Source organism: Rhincodon typus, chromosome 26 (assembly GCF_021869965.1).
Source record: "Rhincodon typus isolate 14 chromosome 26, sRhiTyp1.1, whole genome shotgun sequence".
Classification (NCBI taxonomy): domain Eukaryota; kingdom Metazoa; phylum Chordata; class Chondrichthyes; order Orectolobiformes; family Rhincodontidae; genus Rhincodon; species Rhincodon typus.
In genome coordinates this window covers 35,038,588-35,057,959 of record NC_063357.1, presented here as the reverse complement: position 1 = coordinate 35,057,959, position 19,372 = coordinate 35,038,588, and the positions used below count along the sequence as shown (strand labels likewise).

The following is a 19,372-nucleotide window of genomic DNA, read 5'->3' as shown; positions in this document are numbered from 1 at the left end:
CCTGAAAATCTTTCCCTTGCAGCAGAACTTTGGAGATTAACACTGATGAAGCACCCTATGTCAGGAGGTATAGACATCGAGAAGAGTTTCAGCCTGGCCAGCTGCCAACTCTCCTAGGTAATAATGTTTGGAGTTAGTTATAGAACCTAGAACAGTGAAAGACAGTGATTGAGATCTCTCTAGTAGTTTAAAAGTATGTGTTATTTGTTTAAGTCCTTAATTATTTTAATCAAGTTTTATAGTGCTCTAACTGTCTCTACTGTATCTTTGTGTATATTTTGTTGTATCTCAGAGACGGGCAACACAAGACACACTCAGGATAACTGGGCCCTTCCGCTGTAAAGGCCCTGGGTCACCTGACCAAAACCCCAAGGCTATTAAAAACTCCATTATAAGTCAGACTTCCTTAATGATACCTGCATATGCTGAATTATATTCAATTGTAGTGGGAGGGAAAAGAAGAAGAAAATCTTACTGAGGGTATGTAGCTGGTGCCAGTGATATTTCATTGTAAACAGTGTTGTGTGAATGGAATGAGCTGCCAGAGAAAATGGTGGAGGTTGGTAAAATTATGACATTTAAAAGGCATCTGAATGGGCATGAATAGGAAGGGTTTAGAGGGATATGGGCCAAATGCTGGCAAATGGGACTACATCAGTTTAGGTTACCTGGTTGGTATGGACGAGTTGGGCCACAGAATCTGTTTTCATGCTGTATGACTTTATGCCTTTATAAATTATCATAGTTCTAAGTGCATGTTCACTTTGCACCATCAACTTTGTGAGTGATTTGTTATTTTTAACTGCAACCACAAGAATAAAAGCAGAGAAGTTCACATCCTTTGTACCACACATTCTAACCTAGAGTGAACAATAGCTATCCTTTCCATTGCACACGTACCAGCATGATTGAATAGGGGAGCATTGAACCATTCAAAATATTCAATCTGTTTCTAACCTTAACTTCTATTCAACAGCACGAACCACATAGGAACATCAAAGCTTTATGCCGTATTTGCTTTGACATTACACAGGGGATGCTGGTCTCATCAACAAAACACTTACAGCCGCTGAAAGATGACTTAATGGAACTCTGTTCCATTGAATGAGGTTCAGAAGGAAATCCTTCCTGCATTACTTTAATGGATGCTGTGTCCAAAGTTCTCACTTCTTACAAAATTGTGCCTTTCATGGATACCCTGTCTTTCCAATAGCCTTGGTGTATGCTCCTGCTGTTTGGAGCAGAGAATCCAAGGATCAAGCCACAACCTTTGTCTCAATTGGTACGAGTACAAAGTCCTGGGCATGACTTGTATATGAACCTGACGTGGAATTGGCTCCAGTGGAAGATAACGTGGCATTGCATATCACTGGGTAGCATGACATGGTGTTCTGACCTTCCCTCTCTTGACAGAGTGTGTAGTATTATGACACATATTTGATCAGCATAGCAATCCATAGACCACAACTGTGGCTTTCTGCATCTTCACCACTATGACTGGATGCTCTATAGCAGGGGTTAGCTCCACAGCTAGAGGTTGAATCTGGTCTTGGGCTTGCAGATGCACGTGTTCCTCATCCAGTAACGTACCAACCCTGAGGGTCAACCACAGCTTCTTTGCATGCATCCATTGGAGACGATTCCAATGAGCCTATGTGGCCAATATTAGAAACAAAGCAGCTGCTCAGTAATGTGATCATTCAGCAGTTACAGAATACTCCAATAACATTTGAAAAGTGTTCTCAAAATACTGGGGACATGGAAGGTCTGAACAAGGAAACCATTGGGATCCCTCAATATGGATGTTCACATCATTGCCCTGATTTAGACACCTGTCGCTTATGTCTTGTGGCACACATGTAGATTGTATATCTGGTAGCAATGAGAAGATATGCCTCATCCCCAACCCTCATAGTATCCAAGAAAGTCAACAATGGATAAATGGGTGGATATTTTATGGTGCAAGGTGTGAAATGAGCATCTTGTGCAGTCTATGGACCTTGAAAGGTGATTGCTACGTTGGCGACTACAGTGAATCTATCCAAGTCACAAGACACTGCTTGTGCTTCACAGGTATTAATCGGATTGATTTGTTATCTTGTGTGATAATATGTCATTCAGCTGTACTGTGTGTGTTTATTTTAATGTTATCATCCTTTGAAGTGCCTCACAATGTCCCTCCCTCATAGAATGAAACATCAACTCCATTGCACACTTGTGGTTTAGATGAGGATGGAAGACAACAGTGGTTACGATTCACAGAGTGAGTCATAGATTCAGCCTGTTTGGTGATCCCCTGAATTATTTTTCCGTTCTTCCTCTCCCTCCCAGGCGACCCCTCCAGCTTTGATCTTCCCCACATTCCCACCCCACCCACTTATTTAACTACAACAAAAACAAAGTTGCTGGAAAAGCTCAGCAGGTCTGGCAGCATTTGTGAAGAAAAAATCAGAGTTAATGTTTTGGGTCCGGTGACCCTTCCTCAGGAACGTTAACTCTGATTTTTTCTTCACAGATGCTGCCAGACCTGGTGAGTTTTCCAGCAACTTCTGTTTTTGTTCCTGATTTACAGCATCCGCAGTTCTTTCGGTTTCCATTTATTTATATGTTCATTTCCCCACTTTGTGATGATACTCTGGATTTAAGAGGTATATTTGGACCTGATGTGTTTTTTTTAAATGAAGAAAGGTTGAGACAGTGGTGCCAAGCAGTTAAGTTCAAAGGTCCTAAAATAAAGCACTTGTGATGCCTTGGTGCTTTTCTTTTTCTAAATTAGAACAATAGAAGCAGCCTGAATGGGTAGGATCAAGCTCACACAGAGGATCTTTAGTTTTAGTTTTTCAGTAGCAGTTGCTGCTGGGGTCATGAAGCTGCAAATGGAAGCTGTTTTTCCTCTTTCTGTTCCAGGTAAAAGCTGGAGTTTCTCATCCTGGTGTTACAATTGCATGTGAAACAATCTCTATTTTAATGTATTTGCCTTTGCCAATGCTTATGGGATATTACTATATTGGAACAGTTGCTGTTTAGTAGTTGAACAATCTACTATTCTGTTAAGTTTTCCAACAAGGTTAAGTTATTCCAATTCTTTCTTTTGCTGTTTTTTTAACTATGAAGTGTGTTCTGCTTCAAGGCCAGTAATTTGACCAATGAAATTGCATCTATAATGCAACACATTGCATTTGCTTTTAAAATAAAAGAAAAGTTAGTGTGTAGGCTATCTTCTTGATATATTTTAACAGGGTTTGGTTTGGTCCATAACAAACTTGGGGGCTGTTGTCAGGATCAAAATCTCTAATTCCAGGTTGAGTTAAGGATTATTGGACTTAAAGGCAATGGTGGTGAGTGTTGGTGTTCTTTTCGAGTGTTGCATTTGGTTGTTTTAAAATAGGGTGTATTAATGGCTCTTTCAGTCACTAACAGTTTCCTGGGTGATGAAGAAGTCACACTAGGTATTTCACAGCAAGTGAGCAAGACAACACTTTTGGAATAGGCAAACAAGCTGGAATTGGGGTTGCCTGTGTCTGTGAGGAAAGGAGAAATAATTGCAGCAATAGCTCGACATTTATGATTGTCGGAAATGCCATTGGAATAGTTGGAAATGGCTAAAATTCAATTACAAATGAAGTGGTTTGAACATGAAAAGGAAAGAAATAGTTTGCATTACAATTAAAAGCAGAAGAAAAAGGAAAGGAAAGAAGGCCCGAGCAGAAGAAAGGGAGAAAGAGAAAGTTTTTGAACTTCAGAGGTTAGAACTGAAAGTCAACTTAAAATGCCAGAGGTAGAGGAAAAAGATAGGAGTAGTGATGAAAACAGTGATGAAGAGCAATCCCATCATAGCCAAAGGCCTGTGGGGATCTGTTCATACATGTCCAAGCATTGCCAAAGTTCAATAAGAAGGATGCAGAAGCCTTCTTCATTTCATTTGAGAAAGTGGCTAAACAAATGAAATGGCCATTGACCATGTGGGTATTGTTGATCCAAATGAAGTTGGTAGGTAGATCTAGTGACGTATTTGCATCACTATCACTATCTGGGGAGTTTGACGGGGTGAAAAATGCCCTCTCTAAGTGCACATGAGCTAGTATCAGAAGGTTACAATGTTTTGGGAAACTAGTTTGAAAGGATCAAATAAAGTCATTTTGACAGGTGGATAAGGGCATTGAAAATAGACCAAACACATGAGGTTCTCAGAGAGACAATTATTTTGGAGGAATTCAAAATTTCACTTCCTAAAGTAGTGAAAACTCATGTGGAAGAGCAGAGACAGATGACTGCAAAATTAGCAGTGGAAATGGCAGATGATTGAGTGGTTCATAACTCAAAGTTTGGCTTCCAACATCAATTTCAACCTGAGGGATAGAAATTGGGGAAAAAAGAAATCCTTAGGCAGTAGGGGTAAAGGAGATCTCATTGAAGACAATAAAGATAGTTTATCACAGGATGAAAAGGAAACCAATGAGGGAGAAAGAAAAATAAAAAAAAGCTCAGTTGTTTTCACTGTAATAAAGCAAGCTACACGAAGTCATAGCGTTGGTGGTTTAGAAAAAGCGATGGGAAGACGGATGTGGGGAAAACAGATCAGCCAGTGAATTTTGTTGTACTGGTAAAAGAAAGTACAATGGAAGCTAAAAAACTGCAAAAAAATGTACAACCTGGTCAGTGATTGGATGAGAAGAAAGTGCCAGCTCTCTAAAGAATTTACTTGCATGGGTAAGGGTTTACTCATGTCTACCAGGAGGTGTATTTTGAGAGAAACTGGAGCAAGTCAATCTTTGAGATGAGGGGATCTATAATTCAGAAGGAGTATTCCAGAAAATGTGGTAATATGTGGAATTCATGGTGAGAAGAGCAGTGTTCCATTCTATAAGGAGATGTTACAGAGTCCGCTGACTTGGCGGTAAGAGTAATAAAGAAATTCTCTATTCTGGAGATACAGTTTATCCTCCAGAATGATATAGCTGGATCACAGATTGGAGCGATGTCTACTGTGATTGAAAAGCCAATGGAAAATCAGGCAACTGAGGTGTTGCAGGGAGTAAATCATGGGATTTTTCCTGACTGTGGTAACAAGGTCGCAAAGCCACAGGTTGAAGCAGGAGGAGAAATCAAAGATTGAAAGTAAGGAAGTTGAAGTTTCTGATAATTGAACCAAGTTTGATCAACTGGTTGAGGACAAAACAAGAACAGGTGAAGGACAAAGTGGATATTTTTGGTTCAGAGAAATTTGCTGAATTACAATTGAGGAAACACTCAAGGAGTTATATCAAAAGGCATACACAGACAAATCTGAGAGTAACATTCTGGGATACAATCTTAAAAATGAGCTCTTGATGAGGAAATGGAGACCCTCGCATATTCAGGCAGATGAAAAATGGGCAGAAATTCATCAAGTTGTATTACCAGTGGGTTTTAGAAAGGGGGTATTGCGGGTAGCACGTAACTCACCAGTAGGAGGTCATTTGGGAGTAAGGAAAACTCAAGCCAAAATACAAAATACATTTTTCATTGGCCTGGACTGCATAAGGATCTGGTTTAATTTTGCTGGCGATGTCGTACCTGGCCGGTAATTGGAAAACATCAGCAGTGATAAAACCAGAACCCTTAGCACTCATTCCCATATTTGAGTTTTCACAAGAGACTTAATTGATTATGTAGGACTCCTCCCAATAGCAAAAAGTAGTAATCAATATTTGTTGAACGGAGTGGATGTGTCTACTAGATTTTCAGAGGCCATTCCATTAAGCAGTTTCATGGCTAAAAGGATTGTAGAAGAATTATTCTTGTTTTAACTAGATACAGACTACCCACAAAAACAAATCCAGATCAAGGGTCAAATTTTACATCAAAATTATTCAAGGAAGTTATGGATGGCTTAGGAATAAAACAATTCAAATCCACTTTGTATACCATCCAGAATCACAGGAAGCGTTAGAATGGTGGTATCAAACTTTAAAGACCATGTTGCAGGCTTGTATTCAAGACAATCCAAAGGATTTGGATAAAGGAATTCAATATGTACTTTTTGTAATTAGGGATGCACCTAATGACTAAATTCAGTCCATTTGAATTAGTTTTTGGGTATGAGGTGAGAGGGCCACTGAAAATAATTAAGGAGAAATTGGTAATTCAGAGTTCAGAGTTCAGAGACCACATGTTTGGACTGTGTCAAATTTTAGGTAAAATTCAAATAGAGCAGGTGAGTTGGCTAGACGGTGTTTGAAAGAGGCACATGTAATGAAACAGGAAGCTGACAAGAAATCAAAAAATTGTAATTTTGCTAGTGGAGATAGTGTTAGTATTATTACCAGTGGTAGGTGGGCCTTATCAAATTGAAAGGAAATTGAGTGAGGTGAATTATTTAAAAAGAATGCCAGATAGGAATAAATCTGTGTGTCATATGAATATGCTCAAAAGGTATTTTAATAGAGAAGGAGAGCAAAAGGAGAATGTATTACTGGGTACAACACAGAGTGAAGAACAGAGTTCAGATGATTCTGAATTGGACATTCCTTAAATTAAATTGGACAGTAAAGAAGTTCTCAAAAATTGGGATAAATTATTGAGTTACCTTCCAGAGGAAATAGCCTGAAAGAGTTATTACAAACACATGGGGTATGTGGGAGTAGGTATTAATCTGACTATGCTGTTCCAATTAAGCAACATCCTTGTGGACTTAACCCTCTAAAGTTGGCACTGGTTCAAAATAAGATTGACTGCATGCTCAAAGACAATAGAATCAAAGTGTGTTGCAACAAATGGAGCTCACCCTACTAATGGTGTTAAAACCAAATGATATCTAATGATAAAAACTGAAACAACATCTGATGCTATAAATCAGAAACAAAAGCAGGAATTTCTGGAAAAGCTAGGCAGGTCTGACAGCATCTGCGGAGAGAAATCAGGTCGATGACCCTTCCTCAGGGGTTCTAACATTTGGAAGACTGTATCGAGAAATTCAACAAGCAACTTATTTCAAAATTGGACTTATTCAGAGGATACCGGGAGGTAACTTTATCCAAAAAAGCAATGGAAATTTTGGCTTTTTTGACACCGAATGGACTGTACCAGTTTAAAGTCATGCCATCGGTATGAAAGAGGTGCCAGTCACATTTCAAAGATTAACTAATAAAGTCATTTCAGGATTCCCAGTTGTGTGGTGCACATTGACTGTCTGGTGATTTTCAGTGACACGTGGAAGGAACATTGGAAGCATCTATCAGAATTGTTTGATTGACTTCGGGAGGCTGGCTTGGTGATAAACTTGGTTAAGAGAGAGTTTACAAAAGTCCAAGTCAAATTCCTGGGCCATATTATTCGATATGGACAAATGGCTCCAACGGATATGAAAACAAAGGTTTTTGGTGAGTTACCCATACCACTGACAAAAGGGCAAGTACTACAATTTCTGGGACTGAATGGTTTTTATCAAAAGTTCATACCAAATTTTAGCAGTGTGGTTACTCTTCTGACTGACCTGTTGAAGAAGCACAGAAAATTTCAGTGGATGGACGAATGTCAGAAGACATTTGACAGCTTGAAAGTTGTGTTAACTACTGCCTCAGTGTTAGCCACACCTAGTTAGGCAAAGCCATTCAAGGTGGCTATGTTGCGAGTGATGTGGATGTTGGTGCTGTCCTCTTGGAAGAAGACAACAAGAAGGTAGAAAGAACTATTAGGTATTTTTCCAGAAAATTGTATAATTATAGACAGAAACATTCCACGATTGAGAAGGCGACCTTGAGCTTGGTGTTGGCGTTACAACACTTACATTGTCAGTAATGTGTCTGAAACAATCTATATATACTTATTATAACCCCTTAAAGGTTTTGAAAAAATTTAAGGATAAAAATTCTGGACAGTTTAGATGGAGCTTATTATTGCAGCCATTCAATCTGAAAATTAAACACGTGACGAGAAAACGAAATTACCAACGCATTGTCACGACTTTGAAGGAAGATGGAGGTGTTCAGTGGCAGCGAAAAATACACACTGAAATGGACTGTAGTAGTGAATGTTATATACTTAGAGTCAATGTTATGTATGTGTATTGTAATGTATTATTAGCGTAAAAGTTTTGGCAAAGATCTGTAGCTCGGGTTGTGGATGAGGTTGTTGACTTGTTCGCCAAGCTGGCTTGTTTTTGTTCAGATGTTTCATCACCATGCTAGGTGACATCATCAGTGGAGCCTCTGATGAAGCAATGTTGTTCTACCCAACTTGGAATTTATACTGGCCGGTCTGTTATGGTGAGTACTGTCATTTCTGGTTTTGATCTGTGTGGGTTTGTATATGGGGTCCAATTCTGTATGTTTGTTGATTGAAGTATAGGTAGAGAACCACGCCTCTAGGAATTCCCATGCGTGTCTACGTTTGGCTTGGGCTACTATCATTACTTTGTCCCAGTTAAATTGATGGCCTTCATTGTCTGAATGTACAGATGTTAAGGTGAGTTTGTTGTGCCGTTTTGCTGCCAGCTGATGTTCATGTATTCTAATGGCTAGTTTCCTTCCTGTCTGTCCAATGTAACGTTTGTGGCAATTGTATTTTGTAAACCATGCTCGTTCTGCATGTTGTGGGAATGGGGTCTTTAATCCTTGTAAGTGTTTGTCGTAGAGTGGCTGTGGGCTTGTGGGCCACATTGATTCCTAGTGGTCTTCGGAGTCTTGTTGTCAGTTCCGATATGTTCTTGATGTAGGGCAGTGTGGCCAGTGTGTTAAGGTTGTACTGTGTCCTCCCGTTGTTTGTTTTGTAGGCATCTGTGGATGAAGTTGCGGGGATATCCATTTAAAGCAAGGATCTTGCATAAGTGTTCTTCCTCTTCTCGATGTAGTTCTGGAGTGTTGCAGAGTGTCCTACCCTGTTTAAATAGTGTCCTAATGCAGCTTTGTTTGTGGACGTTGGAGTGGCTGCTGTGGAAGTTTAGGATTTGATCTTGTATGGGTTGCTTTTCTGTATACTGAGGTTTGGAACTCCCCAATTGTTAATTGTTCTACTTTAACATCCAGAAACGGAAGTTGATTGTTGTCTTCTTCTTCCCTTGTAAATTTAATCCCTGTGAATACACTGTTGATGAGGAGGTGGGTCTCTTCTAGTTTGTTGTGTTTAATAATGACAAATGTGTTGTCTACGTACCGGATCCACAGTTTAGGTTGAATGTGGGGGAGGGTGGTGTGTTCTAGTCTTTGCATGACTGCTTCTGCATCTGGAACACAAAGTTTGGCACTTGCCTTTTAAAATAAGAAAATGTTAGAGTGTAGGCTATCTTTTTAATATATTTTGAGGGGGGTTAGATTGGTCTGGTCTATAACAACCTCACTCCCTGAGCCACAGGCATACGATAAATATGTAAAATATAGTCATACACTGGACCCTTTGAAGCAAGGATGGTGAAAATTGTCAATGAGCCCTTTACCAAATCCCCCACCCTCCCTTGCTTGATCAACTCTCACTCTTTTGAGTTGCCCGGACACAATTATTATCCCCAATGCATGCTGTCTCCAATTCCAGCAGTGACTTCACCAGCATTCCCACCATATCTATGGCCCCTCATAATTCCAATTGACTTTCAGTGAACTGACCCCTAGACTACCATGAGTCAACTTCTGAACAACTTGTAAAGACAGCCTGACAGAGGAGTCAGCAGGCCATTGTCCTATCTCTGTATCTCTCCCATTCTAGTTGAATTGGATCTACAGGACTGGCTGGTGCACTCTATGGACTGTAAAGGTATAGACTCCCTGACCATGGTCACCTGAAGAAGCCTGTTGATTGAATCAAAATGCCTGAACTAATTTTGGACAATACCCTTGACGTATTTTGTCAGTACCACCCAACTGAATTTACTCTCTTGATGTGACTGAAGATTTCGACACTTAGACTTTGAGGCACAGCCATTTGTGTGATGCCAATTTAGTGTGTTACTGGGTAAGCTTTTGGAACCTGGAGACATATGGCATTAATGTAGTATGGTGTTCTAATCATAACATCCACAACCTTGATGGATAGTTGCTGACAAACATGACAAGTTGTCTTGCTATGCCTCTGTGCTAAAAGGAGAGGAAAGACATAAGTGCTGTGAGCCTTTAAGCTTTGACTGGGGCAACATAGTGCAAAAAGGTGAGGCAAAGCAAAGTGGAGATGTTGTGAGGTTCGAAGTAAGCGCCAAGTGATTGAGCACTAAAAGCAAGTGACGAGCTTGAGATGCACCCTGGTCCAATCCATGAGGTGAGTTCGAGTTCTGAGTGTAGTGTGTCCTGGCAGCAGATTACAACATATGGTGTCAGTGTACTCCAAAGTACAGAATTAAAGTGGACAACTGTATTCCAAGTGAGTCAAAGATGCATCATGATGATGTGTTGGGTTGCAACATGTCAGATGTAAGTTCCCATGGATAGGGCGGTGGAGAGGATGGCATGGAGGGTATAACTGATTGCTGCCCATGGAGTGCACCCTGAGAATTTGGGTGCTGTTGTCCATGATGAAGGCCTGGAGGAGTGAGTGGTGAGATGGAGCCAACAGGTACCTGAGCGGACTTTCATGATGAGAATTGCTGATGTCTAATTTTTACCTGGAGTGTGGGAGAATAGGGAAAATGCATGTCAATGTGGCGAGATGAGGTACTAATGGTATGCTAAATCAAGCAAGTAGGCCTCTCACTGCTCACTAACAAGATTCTTGTTTCGTCATTTAAAACCTGGTCAACAATTGGACTTTTTCTCCTCTATTTTCCCAGCTGGCTCGGCATTGCCTACATTATTCAACAGCTGACAAGATTCACCCCATTGTTTCAATCTTCAAATATGCCTGTGGGTTCAAAAAGTAGCCAGTTTAACACCTTTGTTCAAGCAAAGGAAGAAAAATAATCGAAACAACTGTAGAATGGTTCGACAAATACCAGTTGCCAAACGAATTCCTCTCATGAAGATACAGGCAGAAACTGAACTAAGTACTATGCAATATGTTGTATTTGTTTTCATTATTGATCTTAAGCAACTAAAATAATTTTCTATTTTGTTCTTTGTACGAAGCATATGATACAATAGGATTTGAGGTCCACATTTTCATAGTGTTGATTCACTAATTATGTTGTTGTATTTGGAAAGCAAACAGTTTGGACCTTTTGCAATTGGTATCAGAGACAAGAATCCAATTATCACTGGAGCGTAACAAGTAACTTGTTTGAACATAATCCACCATAGCTATCCACGTATGTCATATAATAGATCCTCAAAATCAGCCAAGCACAGAAAGATGGAACACTGCGGGTTAGCCTACATACAAGTTTTTATTGTCAGAGTTTCAACAGTGGTAAATATGGACTGTCCATTTTTTTAAACTTGCATCCTCTGATTTTTATACTTCAGACTCGAATGGATTAGTAGATTTTTAGAAAAGGAGAAATTCTGCTGTGATCACCAGACCACAGACCGAAGGAAATCCAGAAAATCAATGTGCAATAACAGACCACCTGCACAGAAACTGGTATTTCATCTAATGACATTGAATGCAGTCAGCTGTGTCAGCATCAGGAAATTCACATCTCTTTCTTTAATTCACACTTACGTGATAAATCCTTCTCATTGGACATGCAAGGACGCTTGAAACTATTCAGCTTGGAAAGACTGAACCATATTTCAGGAGCTGCTTTTGAGCAGCAGAACAGAAAGAACGATGGATTTTTAAAAGCATGGGTTAAAAATCTCTCTTTCCCTGTTCTTACTTCATCTCAAAAATAGTTCCTTGCCTAAAAATTCAAAGGTAACTCCAATTTTTGCAACTGCTGAGGATACAAGTGTGGTATCAGGTTAAAGTCTAACACCTTAAGGACAATAAAGACTTTTAAACTTCGTCATTTTTTTTGTCTGTATTGGATCATTTCTCCTTATTACACATATGTGTTTGGGGTACAAGTTTGTCATGTTATATTATTTTTTCCTCAGGATTCGTAGATGATAAAATTCTTTCCTTCACTCAAGAAAGCTTTGGAATTGGCTCCTTAATTTGACTAGTACTATGTTTTAAATGAAGTGTGTTGGTGCAAGCTGAAAAAACTGAACATATTGGTCGTGACAGACCCAGAGTGGCAATAAAAAGAGCGGTACCAACTTACCCTACCTCATCTGATAGGAACAAGAGAACAGATTGTAAATGGCGCATCTCTGACCAATAATCCCCCTTCCTTTCTGCTCCTCTATACATAAGCACAGGTAAATCCCCAATTAATAATAACATCCAAATACAAATGGACATAAATTAACATTAGACTTTTAAGAGTTTACACAGTAATAATTTACTCCTAAATTTATTGTGCTATTGGACCGAAAAATCAGGAATATAGTGGTGTAGTACTTTTAACTTTATATTCCTTTATTTTTCTAGTTTATATTAAGAAGGACTTTATTGTTAACTATTACTTTATTTCTTTGTTTATCTGCTTATTCTATGAAGGTCTGTAATGCTTAACTTTTTAACTTTGTTTCTTTTACTACTTTGTTCCTGAGTTGTTTGTACCTAGGTACCTTTGTACCTAAGATGGCAGCACGTGTGGTGACATTAGACACTTTTCACTGTATTCCTGTATTTGAGTACACATGATAATAAAATCTAATTCTAAATCTAGTGGCTATTTTGAACATAAATTTTCATGATAGGAATGGAATTTGAGAATGTTATCATTTTAAAAATATCAGTAGAAACAAAATACACTGGTAAAGTGACCATGAAACTCTATAAATCCAACCTCTTCAATAATGCAATTTAGAGAAGAAGCCTATCATGCTTATACATTCTTGCTAATACATGACTCCAGTCCTATGCCAAATGAGTCGGCAATTAACAGCCTGATGAAGTGGCTAAGAAAGTCATTTATTTTCAAGAACAATGGGTGAGAAGCAATAAGTATCAGATTTATTAGTAATGCCCTAATGAACAGAATAAATAAAAGAGGATGACAAACTATACCAAGTTTATCTTTAAAGGCTGGACTGACTTAGGCATTTTTTGAAAAAACACTTCAAACAGAAACTTCTAGAAAAACTCAGTAGGTCAGGCAGTATCTGTGAAGAGAAAAGAGTTAATATTTCAAGTCCAGTAACCCTTCTTCAGAACTTTAAAAATCTTCTGTTTTTCTATCTATTTATCTATATGTTTATCTATCTAATTATAGTTCTTTGTTGTGTTTTGAGACATATCAGAGCAATTCAGTTATCATACTGTGCATATGGAGTGATGCACTTTAAAAATATTCAAGCATAGAAAGCCAGTCATTTCCTTCTGATTTTTCGAGAGGGGTTGTAATTTATAACTACCTACCAACTTCAATAAATTCCTCACTAATAGAAAACACTCGTGAGAACTGTGGAGGCTATGACAGTTGAATATATTAGAACAGCATAGTCTGGACTATCACTATACTATGATATTCTAACTAAACAACTGACTCATATCATGCATTTTAGAGTATTAGATATATTTTGCAAGTTTGAGTTTACAGGTTTTATACATGTCAAATAAGTAAATTCAGTCTCCTCTGGACACTAAACTATCATCTCTAAAGTATCAAAGAAAATGTGCAGGTACACAATTCTGAAATGAAAAACTAACCTTGAACATAGTTGTTCCGGGTTCACGTCCACTCAGCACATTGCCCTCCATGATCTGTGCAATTCTTGTATCTGCCACTCTCATGAAGTCGCTGACTAGATCAGTGACATCCACTGACCAGTCAGATCCTAACATGGTGATCACCTGATCAGTGCCCTCTGAGGACGTTGTATGGAATTGTGTGAACACACGCACTAGTGCATGTTGGTACTGCAGAGTGCAGCCTCGTGTTTTGCTTCGCTCTTCCTCATCTTCATCTTCACTGTCACGAGTGGATCTGAAAAATAGAATACATGTACAGCAAAGCAAATGTTAAATTAACATACGTCTTTGAAATTTGCAAAGAATCTTTACTGTTACATGAAAGGCCTCTTGGCATCCCACCAGCCACTCTGACTGTACAATATTTGGCTAAGCCAAAAAAAAAGATACTTCAGCTGCATCAGCCAATCAGCTGGATATACAAAGGACAAAAATGCTCTGAGACTACAGGTTTTCTCTCAAGATTTCTGCCAAAGTCATTCTAAAGATAACTTCTGAGAATCACATGGCTTTATACCTGAAGAGATCTGCAAATCAAAGTTCGAGCTGTTGTGTAGAAGTGCCTAGCCTCTGTTTAATGCTTCCCTCCAAAGCCTGCAGAGTCCCTGTAACGCACCACCATGTAGAGATTACAAATTTTAAACTGTATCACAATGTATGATAGTGGTATCATTCCCAAACATTTCTGCATGTGGATATCAGCAAATTATAGGCATTTCTCCCCTACCTAGTTGCTTGCTTCTTTGAACTATACTCCAAAACAATCATGCAAGTGAATTGAGGAGGCACTGCATCTATTTTCTCTCTCTATTTGGAAAAGCCTATTGTCCCTGCTAAGAATAGTCTGTAGTACATAGAACATAGAACAGTACAGCACAGTACAGGCCCTTTGGTCCATGATGTTGTGCCGACCTATTAACCTACTGTAAGATCAAACTACCTTGTATACCCCACATTTTACTGTCATCCATATGCCTATCCAAGAGTCGCTTAAATGTCCCTAATGTATCTGACTCCACTAACACCACCAGCAGCACATTCCACGCACCCACCACTCTCTGTGTAAAGAACCTACCTCTTACATCTCCCCTATACCTTCCTCCAATCACCTTAAAATTATGCCACCTCGTAATAGTCATTTCCGCCCTAGGATAAAGTCTCTGGCTATCCACTCTATGTCTCTCATCATCTTGTACACCTCTTATTAAGTCACCTCTCATCCTTCTTCACTCCAATGAGAAAAGCCCTAGCTCCCTCAAACTTTCTTCATAAGATCTGCCCTCCAGTCCAGGCAGCATCCTGGTAAATCTCCTCCGCACCCTCTCTATAGCTTCCACATCCTTCCTATAATGAGGCGACCAGAAGAGTAATATTGTGACTATGATTGGAAACATGGGGTTGAGCAGGAATTTAATCTCCATAGCACAGTACTTTGAATGCTTTATTGAAAATGTGCTTCGGGATTTCACAGTATGTTAACACTATTGTAGGTTATTAAACCTGAAACCAATCATAATAATGTAAGAAAGATTGAGAATGACCATGTGACTTATCATGGACTGTCTAATAATTGCCTCATCATTGAATCAAATCAACTAACTTGATTTCCTGATGCAAGGCAAATAAACAATAGAACAAACCTGTGAAATATCTGTCCAATGGTACTGTGTAAAACTGTTAGATATCAAGCCAAATCCATAACCCATCCTATTTCAGCCTAATCAGTATCAATGTATATGTCCCCTACCCATGGTTCCACCAGCATTGGATGTTCAATCAGGTGTGTCAAGAGATAATTGAATAAACATTTTAAGTGAGAAATTTGCAAAGACAGGAGGAACCACCAATGTTAAAATGGCCTTTTTGTTGACATATCTGGACACATGGATGACAGGGAGTGCTCACTCAAAGTTGTAAAACTGATTGGCAACTAGATAGACCGAGACTGATTATAGTGTTGAAAGATGGCTGAAAGTCAGTCTTTGTCACCACCTCTATCTCTATCAAGAAAAAGAAAGGTTTCAAGGCAGTCAGAGGGATTGAGAAATCGTAACCTTATGGTCAAGGAAACATTAAGTAACTTACGACAGAATACATACGTTCTGTAGAGCAAAGATTAGCAACTGTGCATGCAGAAAGAGCTAACTTTTAACTAAAATTCTTCCATGACTGGGGTGGAACTATATAATTTCTTACTTTATGGTACAAACAGAAGTAGGGAATTGGTTGACACTTTTAAAATATAAAACTAGACTATATTCAATAGCTAAGGAAATTGAAACTCACCTATCTATCAAAGGGAAAATCAAAAAATAAAAGTTTTAAATGAAACATGGAGAATTTCATCTAAATGGAGAAAGCATTGTGGCCAAGAAACTTATGCATGAGCTGTGTAATCTGGACAACTGTGACAACAAAGACAAGGATAAAGAGAAAAGACCACGTTAGCTGTCAACCGCATGAAGGAGGGTATGGGTTCAAGTTTCACTCCAGAAATTCAGGCACTTTAATACAATGCTTTATGTTACGCCTCACTGGTATAGAATGCTAGAAATCAAGCCCCGCTATTCCTGGAGTTGCATCAAAAATTAGATTTTTAAGAAATTCACAGTGTTCCCCCAATTTATTCTTCTTTTAAACTAAGGTTATTGAACACATGGACCAGGCTTCTGTACCTAACAAGAATTCATTTTTATTTTAAATAAATAGATTCTAACTGCAGGAAAACAATTATGACCCATCAACATGTAATTCGAATTGTTAAAAAACTAACCCTTTTATAAACTCCTCCTTCACACACATACAAACAGATGCAGACAAACAAAAACATGGGTGTTACGGGTGGAGGGAAAGTGTGGAAAGTCAGTTCATTGGTCCCTGTCCTCAGGGTTCACCGAGATGATCTTTTCGGCTAGTCAGGGAGCTGTTCCTTTAACTTCCTTGCCCAACTACTTTCACTTGTTTGCAGGAAGCACAGGGTAGCAGGTTCACACTTATAAATTCTCTAACTTACTGGTTAAAAACCACAGCTTCCAGTAACTGCTGAGAGGAAATAAAACCTGATTTTCTTCAGGCTCGAAGTGTTTTCTATTGTGCAAAAAATGAACTGTTCCAACATTGTCAAAGGTCTGATGGCCTCTCCCTTAAACTTTCATACCTTCAAGCTGTTCAGCCACCTCAGAGCCAATCATATTGTTGTTGGCAGACAAAGGCTCTGTCATCAAATAACTAGAAATCGAATAACCATATCACAGCTACTTGTTACTAGCTGAAGATCCATTTGTACAAATGGCTTGGCTCCAGCTCAACTGCAACCAGACTTGCCCTACTGTTTGAACAAATGGCTGTGAAAATAGCACTTGCAGTGAGTATCAGGTAACTTGTTTTTAAAAAATGCACCAATCCTTGGTTTTTAAAGCAGTCCTTTTCCCATTTCAATTCAGAATCAAAAATGCAGAAAACTAAAAAGATATCGTCTTTACATGAAGGAGTTCTGGCCTGGACAAACTGATATGCTTTGGATAAGATGTTAGAACAAGGCTCCATCTGCCTTGCTGCTGACAGTTGAAAATCATTTCTATTTTTTGAGGTGTGTACCATTGAGAATATAGGAATCTTTTTGAAGATCACCGGATTTCTTCCCCTGGATTCTACCTGGATGTTAAAATCTCCTCAGAACCATGTTTAATGGCACGGATCCATGGCTCCATTACCTCGATCTCTCAAGCCTCCCCAAACCCTGCCACCACCACCGCCACCGCCACCACCACCACCCCCCACCCACACCCCACCCTCCTCTTCCCTCCCACCCCCAACTTTCTCCTGGAAAAGATATTAAAACAATGCACCATCTGCCCTGTTCGGTTACTTATACAGGAGAAGGGAGGCATGTTCCACAGTGTTGTGGCCAACATTTATCCCTGCACCAACATCACAAAACCAGATTCTTTGGTTATTATTTTGTGGTATCTTGCTGAGTGAAAATTACTGGCCACAGTTTTTACATTATCACGGTAATTACACATAAATAATAATTATCAGTAAAGCATTCTGAGACAATCTAAGACCATGAAAGATGGTTTATAATGGTACATTTTTCTTGAACCCACAGAGAAACACTTACTGATTGAATTCCAAATCGATGAGGGAAAATCTTGGCTGATATTTTTGTTAAATATGATCTGATATTAAATTTTAAAGAGGGAGATGGTATCCTTTTTTCTATTCATTTAGGGGACATGGGTATCCGTGGCTAGGTATTTATTACTCATCCCTAATTGCCCAGAGGGAAGTTAAAAATCAATCACACTGCTGTGAGTCTGCAGTCACTTGTAGGCCAGGCTGGGTAAGGATGGTAGATTTCCTTCTTTAAAGAACATTTGTGAACCAAATGGGTTTTTATGATAATTGACAGTGATTACTTGGTCACTATTAGTATAGCTTTTTATTTCAGATTTTCTTCATTGAATTTGAATACTGCCATCTGTAATGGTGGGTTTCAAAACATGTCTTCAGAACATTAGCTTGGATTCTAGATGACTAGTGCACTGACAATACCATTATCTCACTAGAAATTAATAGTGCTAAATTCCGATGTCAAAATAAGAGAATCAACATTGAATGAGCAAATCATCACTCAATTGTTTTCTCATGTTAATCCAGGTATTACATGAACTGTGATATTGTAAATGGGTGTTTATGATTTAAGATTATTGGAAGTTTTTAAATAACAAGGAAAATCCACTTTGTGTGCAGAAATACTTGGTATGTTTCTTCTTTCATCTTCAGATTCTTCCCAATTTTATCAAATATCAATCTGTCAGGCTCCTGTATAAATGTTCCTCTATGCCACACACCTGCAACTCTATGGATGGAAAACCTTTTCCTCAAATTCCCACTAACCTCCTGCTCTTTAAGACTGCGCCCCTGGTTATTGAGCCCTCTACAAAAGGGAAATGTTTTCTACTATCTACCCTGCGCATGCGTCTCAGAATTTTGTACACCTCAATCAGATCCACTCTCAAACTTCTCTGCTCTAAAGAAAACAACTTCAGCCAGTGTCTTCAATAGCTATGCTTGTATCATTCCTATCTTTAGTATGTTCCAATGTGCTTCACAGCTAATCAATTACCTTTGAAGCGCAGTCACTGATGTTTAGGTAAAGCACAGCAGACAGTTTTCACACATAAAGCACAATAGATAGCAATGAGTAAATAACTGGTTGGTGATAACACAGTGTGGAGCTGGAGAAACACAGTAGGCCAAGCAGCATCAGAGGAGCAGGAAAGGTGATGTTTCGCGTCGTGACCCTTCTTCAGAAATGGGGAGGGGGAAGGGAGCACAGAAATAAAAAGAGAGAGAAGGGGTGGGGCTGGGGAATGTAGGTTGGATGGTGATAGGTGAGTGCAGGTAGGGAGTGGTGAGGATTGGTCAGTGAGGCGAGAGGGGCGGATAGGTGGGAGAGAAGATGGCCAGGTTGTGTCAGGTCAAGGAGGTCGGGATGAGGGCAAGTGTTGGTCATGGGGAGAGGCTGGGTTTTGGGGAGATTTTGAAACTGGTAAAATCCACGTTTAGAACTTTGGGCTGTAGGCTCCCGAGGCGGAATATGAGGTACTGCTCCTCCTGTTTGTGGTTGGCGTCATTGTAACACTGAAGGAGGCCCAGGATAGACATGACTCCCTGGGAGTCATGTCTATCCTGGGCCTCCTCCAGTGTTACAATTATGCCA

General features: G+C 39.3%; 1 protein-coding gene across 2 annotated transcripts in view; it reads right to left on the bottom strand.

The window, feature by feature from the left end:
• tmem132e (transmembrane protein 132E) overlaps positions 1-19,372 on the bottom strand; it is a 606,787-nt gene that overhangs the window by 93,065 nt on the left and 494,350 nt on the right. For both annotated transcript variants that reach the window (XR_007264880.1, XM_048612749.1), the window contains exon 7: positions 13,603-13,879. Coding sequence is in view for 1 of the 2 variants with exons in the window: in XM_048612749.1 (XP_048468706.1) it covers positions 13,603-13,879 (277 nt within the window). In the remaining variant the exon portion in view is untranslated. The remainder of the gene's footprint in view (positions 1-13,602; positions 13,880-19,372) is intronic.